The 11,640-nt window shown below is 37.9% G+C and overlaps 1 protein-coding gene across 2 annotated transcripts; it reads right to left on the bottom strand.

The window, feature by feature from the left end:
• Nucleotides 1-646: 646 nt before the first annotated feature.
• LOC144017436 (immunoglobulin-like domain-containing receptor 1) lies at nt 647-10,172 on the bottom strand. 2 transcript variants are annotated; one of them, XM_077519019.1, is made up of 10 exons: nt 10,088-10,162; nt 9,929-9,989; nt 8,887-9,057; nt 8,651-8,800; nt 6,476-6,595; nt 6,224-6,370; nt 4,438-4,563; nt 4,176-4,357; nt 1,872-2,459; nt 647-1,750 (listed from the first exon to the last, which is right to left on the bottom strand). In XM_077519019.1, the coding sequence occupies exons 2-10, from the start codon at nt 9,972-9,974 to the stop codon at nt 1,712-1,714; spliced, it is 1,569 nt and encodes a 522-aa protein (XP_077375145.1). In that variant the 5' UTR covers nt 9,975-9,989; nt 10,088-10,162; the 3' UTR covers nt 647-1,711. The 2 variants fall into 2 exon arrangements, with proteins under 2 accessions (XP_077375145.1, XP_077375144.1); XM_077519018.1 differs by having other exon boundaries at nt 9,929-10,172.
• Nucleotides 10,173-11,640: the final 1,468 nt, after the last annotated feature.

Raw genomic sequence — 11,640 nt, 5'->3', positions numbered from 1 at the left:
ACTCAAGTACAACAGTAGAAAGTAAACAATTTACTCCTGCCCATGTTAGTTGGGAACAGATGTGTCTGTAGAAACTACTATCAATATCTACAAAAAAAATAATAAAAATCTTTAGTCATTCAACCGCTTACTGTCAAATAACACTAAATGGACCAATAAGTGTATGTAAATGCGATATAGATGTTTTATAGAAAAAGTGTTTCAGTTTGTGTAAGAGAGATTGTCCATAATGAAAACACAAAACAAAGCAGACAGTACAGTAGTACACTGTACAGGACAAGACTGTATGGTCTGAAGTTCTGGCATTATTTGCACGGTGTACAAAATGTTAGTGCTAATATTGTAGATGTTTAATATCAATATCCATTTTGACACACTGTTGGAAGAAAAACCGAGATCTTCTCTGTACAACTATTGAAAACTTATGGATTTACCATTCTTACAGAGGTTCTGCTGGATTATTTTCATTTTTAGGAAGGAACAAAAAAAAAGAAAGAAAAAGAAAAAAAAACTTTTGTGGTATGAACATGGATTTTACTATCCATCCCACATCTGCTAACTGTTGTTTGACCTAGTATGAGGAATGGGGGGGGGGGGGGGGGGGGGGTCATTTGTGAAGGCTTAAATACACAAACCGAAACTGAAATAATGTAGAACAAACACTTTAATTACATTCATGAAACATTTTGTCTTAAACAAACAATGTACTTTACAAACTTTTTTTTTTTTTTTTTTAATTCATACTTCAACATTTGGACAGATAAAATTGTATCCTGTCCATTACAATATAGAAGCATCCTTGATTTCCCACAAAATATCAAAAAGTATTGTATGGCAATTATTTACACTTTAATGGCTTTTACATGCAATTCATCTTTAAAAAAAAAAAATCACAATTGTAATTCAAGGCTTCACATGGATAACTGCACAATATTAAGAAAGAAATCAAACATTGCACAGCTTTAAATAATTTCAACAATGAATGTAACAGTTACAGTATTTTGGTAAGTGATACAGCACTACTGGCCCTTTTAAGAGCTACTAGCCTTCTTACTTTTTGACATTGATAAAGGCAAAGTTGGTCACTTACTGGAAAGAATGACAAAGACAACTCTAAAATACTTACTTGAATATCTATGGAAAGTGGTTTGAGTATTAATTCAATCTCCCTTATATCCAGCTTTATGTCCATATAAAAATTGTTGGCCATAGAGTAGGCCAAATGTTGGACGAGCATTGGTGCGGGGAAAAAAACAAACATTACTAGTGAGACACAGTTGTTCTAAACATTCTAAATAGTGAGGAATTAATAGTGCATGGACCTTAAGATGGTTATGAAGGATACTGACCGATACTAAAACATCTTTCCATAGCATAAACAGTAGGCCATCAACTTTCAGTAGCGTTCCAATTCCACCGATGAACCAATAGTTCAAATATTTAATATCAACTTTAAAGCATTTCTCTGCTCCCAGGCAGACAGAACTGATTTCTATGCTACCAGGGGTGATGCTTTTAGATGATATTTTACTACTCTATTTCATATATTTTCTGAACACATACTGGTCAACACAAATTTCTCTCCATGATGGCTAATACGGTTTTTCAAATTAAACAGGAGTTTGACAACATGGCTGCTAGCAACTCCCAATTCAAGTGAGGTGTGCGTGCGCTCAGAAACAGAGGTCAAAGGGCGTTTTCACAGCTCCGTTCAGATGACGACGCTGGTGCCACTGCGAGAGCTCTTAACCTGAGAGAGACACACCAACTTTAGATTCATTTTTCTCACAGCCAGGAAAAGCGGACTGATTGTGTGTGTGTTTTTTTTTTTTAAATTAAGTGTGACTAAATTAAAGCAATGTTTTTCTTACAGAGTAGTGTTCGTTCCTCCTTGGTCCTGGTTTGTTTCCAGGCTCGTACTCAGTGTAGCCGGGAGGTTTCTCACCCCAGCCTCCGCCCCCTCTCCTCCCTCCTCCTCTTCCTCTCCGATTACTGTCCTCATCATCAGAGCTCCAGGACCCTCTCGCCCGACCTGCTCCCGATGCAGCGTAGTTCCCTCTGGACCTGCTGTCAAAGAGATCATCCCTGGAACGGGATCGAGGGCGGTCCATGCCTCCTCGTGGCCCGCCACGCGGCCGCCCATCCAGTGACTCCTCGCTGTAGCTCCTCGGAATGCCTCTGGACCTCGTAGGTGAGGGATAGCGTCGGCCTGGTGTCCCGCGCTCCCCGAAACCGCCGCGGCTGCTGTCGCTGGAGCTCGGAGGGCGTGTCTTGGGCGCGGGGGGCGGCACTCTGCCCGGCTCACGTATCGGCGGGAGGGTGATGACGCGGCGCTCTGTGGGCATGTCACCGAGGCCAGAAATCATGCTGGGGGGCCCGGCTGAATAGGGGACACCGATGGGCATGTGCTGGGGGGCAGGTGGAATCTGTGTCATGTGGGGGGGTGGAGGAGGCTGAACCTGGTGGCAGGAAGATGATTAAAAATAAATAAATAAATGAATAAAATAAAATAAAATAAACAGGCGAGTAAGAAGGTCAATATCATTAAGTGCCTGGTTACTTCCTGTCATAGGTTTTCAATTAATACATCACAAACATACACCAATTTTATATTTTATGTTTTATTTACAGTATACAAGGGCAAGTGAATTTAGAGTTGTGCTCCTTTAGTGTAGTACCACTTTGTGTTGCAACAAGCAGAGCAGCACTAAGGTCTACTTGTAATGAATAGCAAGAAGAAGAGGCAGAGAAGGTCCCCAACTAATACTGCAGTGCCCAGCAGTAATCATCAAAATTCCCACACAGCAGAGAGAATATCCCTGTGAGTATTTTTGTATGTGTTGCTGCATACAGTAGATGTCTGAAGCTTTATAATTACCACAACTATTATACAATGAGCAATGATGTTAATTTTCATTAGCCTCTCTATGGCATTTATGTTAGCATTATGCAAGTGGACTTTTTTTTTTTTTTTTTTTTTTTTTAAGAAGAAGAAGAAATCATACAGTTGAATGAATACATTTTTGTTTAACTACACAATGTTTACTTCCCTTTTGTTTTTCAGTGAACTTCAAGTGGGAGTGACAAAATAACAGCTTGAAGCAAGCACAATGAGCCTCTCATTTAGAGAACTGCGTGTGCGAGAGCGTCTTCTTTCCTCAAAGCTATGCTAGGTATTAGAGGGTGACATGGGAGTGGATTTTCACTCCGCCCCATCCCACTCCCACAGCCAAAATCCCATCCCATCCCAGTCCTGGACAATGAATAAATAAATAAATAAACAAACAATCATGTCCCGTCCCACTCCCATTATGGAGGTCAACGTCATTAAAAACAAAAAACAAAAACAAAAAACAAAAAAACAAAAACAAAAAAAAACAAAAACCTGTATGGATAGAAAAATCCAAATGGCTGCGCAAGTATTTGTCCAAGATTTTTTCACGAATGGATATTGAATTAATCCCGCTCCCGTGAAGTTTATCCTGTCCCGTCCCAATCCCGTGATTAAAGGTTAAAGATCACTCCCATCCCACGGGAAATGTCAGCCTCTAATAGGTATGAACAGCCACTAAGGAATACTTTTTTTTTTCCTTTCTTTTTTTTTTTTTAAGTGTGTTTTAGTCAGTAAAATGTGTTTTAAGTGCATGTGAGGCATTTAAACTATAAAAGGTTTTTCCAGGTCCATTCTGTGGCCCCTTTTAAAAAGTGTTACAGATTGGGCGGCCTTGCTATTTTCGCCTCCCTCCTTGCTCATGTTGACAATCTAAGAAACTCCTAGTGAGCGTAAGAAACAAGTAGCGAACCGCCAGGCTTCCTGATCTGTCTCCTTTTATTGATCATTATTATTTTTCATGTTTCTCAGAAGGGTTTTGACTGTGAAGACAAATTTCCTTGAGCGTTTTTACCTACTTGGCCAATAAATCTGATTATGATTCTGAAAGAAACGTTTTTTTTTTTTCTTTTTTTTGTATGGTTTACATCACAGATTTTTTTTTCCCATTTTTTTTTTTAACCTATTGCGGGTGGGTTGGGAGCATATACACCATAATAAATATGGTTTAATTCTACGCCATGTCAATTTATTTATGCAAATCAGGGTCTCAGTTGAGTAACAAAAATGTCTTGAGATGAAAGTTTTGCGAGACCTTAGATACAAATAACAGCACAGTACATACCTGCAGCAGAGGACTGGCCATGTCCAACCCCCTCACCTGACTCTCCATGTAGTCAAGCATGTGATTGTTTTTGGCAGGCATGTGGCTGCCGGGGATGCTAGGGGCCGGTACACTGTAAGCTGAAGACTGGGGTGGTGGCAGTGGCATGGGCTTCATTGGCATGCTCTTCCCTGACATGGATCCTATTGGGACAAATCACCAAAAATTAGCATTATATAAAATCAAACTTATCTTTTTTTTTTTTTTGCAGCACGAGTTGTACCTGCATACAGCATTGGGTTAATTTGAGAGGAGGAAACCTGGCTCATTGGTCCATATATAGGCCGTCCTGCCACCCACGGAGACATGGCCCTCTGAGCATCCTTCATCATACGATGCCGCATTACCGCTGAAAGGCAAACAGTGAGGAATTTATGAAGCTGCAAACACAGGAATAACATGTGTACACATTTTGTATGTATTCAAAACATATCACCAGAATAATAAAACTGTGGGCAGTGTTAGGGAGTTACATGCTACATTTTACTCTGTTACATTTACCTAAGCAAAATTTACAAAGTGACTAGTTCACGTGAAGCATGGCAGGAAAAAATAATGTGCAATTCACAGTCTAAAGGAGGTATAACACATATGTTGTTAATAATAATAATAATAATAATAATAATAATAATAATAATAAAGCATCAGATTTATATGGCGCTTTTCTGTAGCACACTCAAAGCACATAATTATATTCATCCATTCCTCACACTCTTATGTTTACCTTACAAACTACAAAAAAGAACAGCTGTGACATGCTGTCATTTGTGTCTCACTAAAATGTTCAAATTTCAACCTACAACAACTCCACTTTAAACGTGAGAACACATTCATTTAGCTTTTTTTTTTTATGTAATCTGCCTGGTGAGCCTATTGTTTTATGAGCCTGTTTTATGAGCATAAACAAAGAAAGGTGTTGTAAATTTTAGCCCATTTCTTGTGGCTGCGGAAAGCTGCCAAATGCAGAAAATTTTATTCTGAATCGCTACTGCCACGTGTGGCTGAAAATGAAACTGCACACTCCCTTTGCACACTCCCATCCATCTTCATAATCCACCACTGTAATAACTATGGTTAGGTCTTGCATTGCTGCAGCTCCAACACAACTTTTCACTCTCTTCTGTATATTTCCCCATCTTCCCTTTCATAGACTGGCCTATTGCATTCTAGTTCTTTTGCACAGGCAATGATGAATGACTGTCAATATTTACAATATTTACTTGTTTTCTTGTGGGTGTGTTTTGCTATGCTTGCTATTAGTGTGATCCCTGATACCATCCTATATGCATATCTGCACTTTATTGATATATTACGCCAGTATTTTGTTGCTCATAACGATATCTCGTTGTTGTTTATAACCATGTTATTTGCACAATGACAAATGAATAAATATATAATATAATAATTAATTTTCAATGGGACAAACATTGAACTTTTTCCTAAGTATCACTTTTCATGCCCACTTCCATACATATAACTTATCATCATTACCAGGTGTCTGATACTGCTCGTTGGCACAGTTGGTAAAGTGCATTGCCTAGTAACCAGGAGATTATAATTTCATAATTTAGCTCTCAATTGACTTCATTCCACATCATTCAAATCTTAGCATTCAGCATTCCCATGCAATTTCTCCAGAAATTGCACTTAGTTGAGTTAGAAGATGTTTCAGTCATAAATGGTCAAATAAAAAGGGTATTGTAAATATATTTTTGGCCAAATTGGTACATAAGTCAGCTTTAATGTGTTAAAATATAAAATAAATATTTTAGTTCAGGTGATATTAGTGGAATCTCAAGTATAGTCACATTTCATTTATTGTCAATTTGACATTCATGCTGATTCAGGAAAAAAAGAAAAGAAAAAACAAGAAATACACTGTGCAAGTTTAATATGTATTGCAGAATTTCACTTATCACGTGTGGGTGTGGCATAATCTGTGGATGAATGACTTCCTGCAAATCAATTTCACTTGAAATGTCAAGTTTCCATGACAAAATACTTCCTACCTTCTTCCGGGCAGCAGCACTTCTCTGGGCAGCAGGGACAGCGCACATAGCAACAACATATCTGAGGACAACACTGGCAACAGCAGATGCCAAATAAGATGATGAGCAGCAGAGCTCCGATGATGATGAAGAGCACGGTTAACCAATCTGAGGGTGGGAGGAGGAAGAGTCACGTTCATAAATCTATTCGAAGAAAAACACCTTATGAACATGTCACTGGACGTCTATATTACAGAGAAAAGGTTTTCTTACGATAAACAATCAGTTTGACTTCTTTGTCAGAGTCTCCCGTGGTGTCTCCAGGTGCCTCAACCGCACAAAAGTACACACCGTTGTCCCACCACATCACCTCATTGATGACCAGATCAGCTTCTACAATCACACACAATCGCTCAATTAAACAAAGTTGAGTAGCGATCAAATGAGGCAAATGATGACAAGGATAATGAGAGAATGCAATTTCTGTAGAAATTGTGTGTGAATGCTAAAGTTGAACTGAAATGCTGTAGAATTATTTAAATTGCTAAAACATAGAATATGACACCCGAAGTTAGAATAGTTTCAATCTGTTGCGAAATGTGGAGGGAGGAGGTAAATGTGCAAAATACCCATCTATCTGGGAATGTGTGTGTCCTAAATGAGCTAAATATTTTGAAGATGAATTTTTTCTGAATCGGTCAAGAAATATGTAATGAAGAGGGAAGTATGTCAAATGTTTATATGTAAAATATCTCTTAAAGAGGAAGTCAATTCAAAATATGTCTTTACAATATGTTCAATGCAGCCTCACTAATAGGCACAGCATTCTGACTAATATTGCATTTGTGGATTATGAATTAAATAGCAAAACATATACTAGTTTTTATTAATTTCCAGGGGCAGCCATTTTGCCACTTGCTGTTGACTGAAAATGACGTCACAGTTGCTCATAGCTCAGGTAACGACTAATGGGGAAAAACAGGTGGTTTTTGCTGCTTAGTTCATGTTCCACAAATGCAATATTAATCAGAATACTGTTTACACACGAGTGGGGTTGCATAGAATATATTATTGTAAAGAAATTTGGGTTGGGTTGACTTCCCTTTTAAATTTGGGAATTTCATTGCAAAAAGTGTGGAATATCTTTTCTTCACAGTTTATTTTTTGTCGAATGCCTCATTCACGTGAATGTTTTTTTGTGGGAAAAGTCCAGAAGTGAAGCAGGAATTTGGGGAGTGTGGAAAATTGTTGCCTGCCTGTCCTGTGTAGGTGCAGTTTGCTGCGTGTTCTGGCTTACGCGCATCTACTGTACTTTATCATAGTTGTTAATAATCCATTGGAGTCCATTCTTGTCTTTACAATTGATTTAATTACTAACAAAGCAAACATACAGTGAGACACGGTAAGAAAACCGTGTGTCTCTGCAGCTCAACACTGCTTGACTGACTTTCTTACTGAACACAATATACATCAGCATAAGTTACAATAACATACATCATCGTAAAGGAAGAATAGCATCATAACTATGACTTGTATGATATGTCCTTTGGCTTGTAAACCATACAATGAATGTCGTGAATATGTTCAAACTCAGAAATGTTTGAATCAGTGGAGAAATGTGGAACGATTAGCGCGGTGAAAATTCACACATTCACACCATTCTATATTCTTTAAAGCATTAGAGCTCCCAGAGCCGTCATTTTGACTGTTCTCAAAATTGGATTTGTTGTTACTCTGTTTACATAGATCAACAATGTTCCTGGTCTTTGACTTTTCCTCTATGACCTGGCATTTTATTGTATTAAAAATGGCAAAATATTGAGGAGTAATTCCTACTTTACCTCCACACCTGTCAATTTGACTGCTCTATTAATTTCAAAGTACATCTTTCGCATTGATGGGACCCGTGGGGTTGCGCCGCTGGGCTTCCGTAGCAACTACCATTCAACGCGGAGGCATTTGGCTTTGGATACAAGCTACAACTAGAGAAGAGACTTTCGCTAGCTACATTCTAAGAAGATGGCAGAGTCTATTGAATCACCATGAGTGGTCGCTGCGGATCGCTCGGCAGTTTCAGACAGCAGGTTCATACAAGACCAGTACACCCTCACTAAAAGGAGCCGTGTACCGCTCCACTGGAAGTAGCGAAGCAGCTCAAGGAAGAGTAGACGCTTAGCGTAAAAAAATGTGCTCCTAGATGTGATGGAGTCATGACATATTTGGCAGTACAAGCCTTGTAATCAAAATTAATACACACATTTTCCACAGAAAAGCAAGAGAGGGGCTTTATTAGCTACTCAAAACAGCGAGTGTACCATATTAGGCAATGACGCAAGTGCGAGAGCGCAAGCCGTCAAAATGACTGCTCTGTGAGATCTTGGTTTAGAATTCTAGTGCTAGTATTAATAAGATGTTCTCAATAGCAAACATGCTGCGGTGTAAACTCACTGTCTTGGATTGTGATCTTGCGATCGCGGTATTCTGCACCACGTATGGCTTCGTTGTTTCCTCTCTTCTGAATCACGGTGCGAATTGTGCGCTGGCGATCGGGACAGTCGTTCGCTGGATCCTGGCCCAACTGAAGTGCTGACTGGTAAGCTACACAAACATACAAGAAGGTGAGATTCAATTATCGCCTTTCCAAAGTCCACTCTCTGGCTTACTGATGAAAAATCATCTCTTACATGTGGAGTAATACTCCAGTACGGGGTCCTTGCAGAAGGACTTGAACCTCCAGGTGACCAGTACATCTTGGAGGGGTGCAGATGTGGAAAAGTCACAGCGCAGGATCACATTGGCAAAAAGAGCAGTGCTGCGCTCCTGCTGGGGGACGAACACCTGAATACACAGAGACACTGGAGAAGTACACCAAACAATTAGAAACAGTAGATCATCACGATTAAAATATGAATGAATAGGAAGTGCGGGCTAATCTGTATACCACATAACGTCATGGCTTTGACAATATGTTTGTACACAGTATCGTACTGTAACGTTCTATTCTTCCCTATTAAAAAGGATGTTGTAGTTTTGTTGTTTGGGGGCAATGGTTACATATTAAAATTGTTATTCATGGTACCCCAGCAGTTGCATGAAATCTGGTTGTTTTAGTCCTGATTATACCAAATAAAACTATATTTTCCCCACACAATATTAAGTTCCATATTAAGAGCAAATCAACCGCTGGTTTATTCCCACAAATACTCATATTCCGATGGAAAGTTTCCTGAAAATTCATGGCCCTTTGCAACCCAATTTAGAGCAAAATAAAAGGAGTAATGGTAAGAATTCCGACAGTGAGTGTTTTGCTAAAACAACAGGGATCTCATCTCACAGTCGACCAACCAGAAATACAGGTGACACAGACAAAGGGCACAGGAAGTGAAACCAGCCAGCAAACATCAAGGTGGGTGGGATGAAACTATTACGCTCCAAAATGAGCTCTTCCAAATTTATCGTGGGATGCTATGGAAAAAAAAACTCAAACAATGTGACAATAACAATCACTCTAAATTGTTTTAGTTAAATTGACAAAACGTTCCATATGATTAGATAAAACAGCTCACATCACGTGCCAGGCATAATAAAGTATCCTGAACCGGTTAGGGAGAGCGTTCACCTCTTGAACATATTCATTTGAAATTTAAAATAAATAAACAATAATAAAAGGAGGGGTGAAACACAACATTAGGACTCGACATAGAGGAAAAATAAAGCATACTGTACCTCTGAGTAGCGATGAGAGAATGGCGGTGGCTAGTAACCGCCTCATGGTGTAAAAACGCCGCTGTCACGATTTTAAAAATACTATTTTAAAAACCAACACAAAAAAAGTACAAAATGCAAAAACAGTATTAAGAAGGGTTTGTTTGAAACAGTATTTACCAGCAGCTACTCGTTTGGACTTCTTCTATGTTTGCGTATGGGACTGAAGTGAAGTCAGCCGACCCAATTGGCCACGCCCCGAAACAGGTGAACGAGTCCTGTGTAATGACGTCACGATGCGTCGTCAGTGCCTGAGTTCTTTTCTTTTTAGTTCACTGTTTGTACATGTTGTGTATACTGGTCGTTTAAATAAAGTTCATTGTTTAAAAAAAAAAAAAAAAAGAGTAATAGAAGAAACAATGTGATGACAATAAAATAGTTTTTTATTTGTTTTCTTTTTAAAATTAGAAACCGATTTTTTTTTTTATACATGAAATGCTCTTCTTAATTCTCAAGTGATCTTAAATTGATATTATTAAATCACAACCTAGGTGCAATCACGTTTTATTTGCACAATTCATTTATCCATTCCAGACCACAGTACTCTATGTATTATTTGGCAAAACATTTATGTTGTTATTATTATTAAATTAATTGTCGAACTGTACTTCCAAGGCCTTTACAACAAGTAGGCCTACCACTAAAAATAAATAAATAAATAAAAAAAAATAAAAAAAATAAAATAAAAGCACTCCGCTAAAGTATCCACAACAATAAATAACATTAAAATACAGTACTGAAGTAGGCCCAAGTGTTAATTAAATGCAGGAAAGTGGTTTTATTCCTTAAAAAAGTATACCTGTTTATTTATTTATTTATTATTATTATTTTTTTTTAATAATAATAATAATAATAATAATAATAATAATAACAGTTTGAACATATTGAGCTTAAACATAGGGGAACAACTGACTTAAATAATTCCATTAAAATTACTGGATTGTATTCCATTAAAAATGTACTGCAAATAAAAGTTAAATACAAATCATACTGAAGGTAAAACTATTGTAAATGTTTAAAAACAGTTCTTGAAGAATACTGTACTTGAAAGGACTGTATTTTTCTACCTCTGCAGAATGACAATTAGTCATTACATAAATAAATATGTAAATAAAGAGCGGTTGTGTCAGACGCAGTTGATACCTAATTCTTGAATTGTGAGCGGAGAAGTTTTTTGGTTGTTGTGCAATCTTCTCAAAACGCGATTAAATAGAATTAACAGGAACTATTCATTTCAGTCAGTAATTGTTTATCTTCACTTACGTAAAGAAGTTAAATCAGTAATTTTACCAGTGTCTTTTTTTTTTTTTTTTTTCTCGACGAGTAGCTGTATCTGTGTTCATATTAGTGGGCTCCAGAACAGGGACACGCAAGTATTTTGTAATCTGTGACCAAGTCACTTCTCAATATAGCCACTAGGTGCCAGTATAAACCAGCAAATAAAAAAAACGAGCAAGCAAATTGTATGGAAAATGGCCTCCTTCATACAGTGAAGTTTTTTTTTTCCCTCGCTCTTAGTGTACACAATCCAGATAATACTTTTGTTTTACTCTACAGATCTCAATACAGTATTTGATGATATTTTAATATATGCTGAGAAATGTTTGCAATACAATATTTTAGCTACCTTAGGAAATTGTGACCTCATCCGTGTCAGGCAATGCAGTTTCAGA

Source organism: Festucalex cinctus, chromosome 4 (genome assembly GCF_051991245.1).
Source record: "Festucalex cinctus isolate MCC-2025b chromosome 4, RoL_Fcin_1.0, whole genome shotgun sequence".
In the NCBI taxonomy this organism is placed as follows: Eukaryota; Metazoa; Chordata; class Actinopteri; order Syngnathiformes; family Syngnathidae; genus Festucalex; species Festucalex cinctus.
Note: the sequence above shows the minus strand (reverse complement) of the source record. Positions and strands in the feature narration are given on the sequence as shown.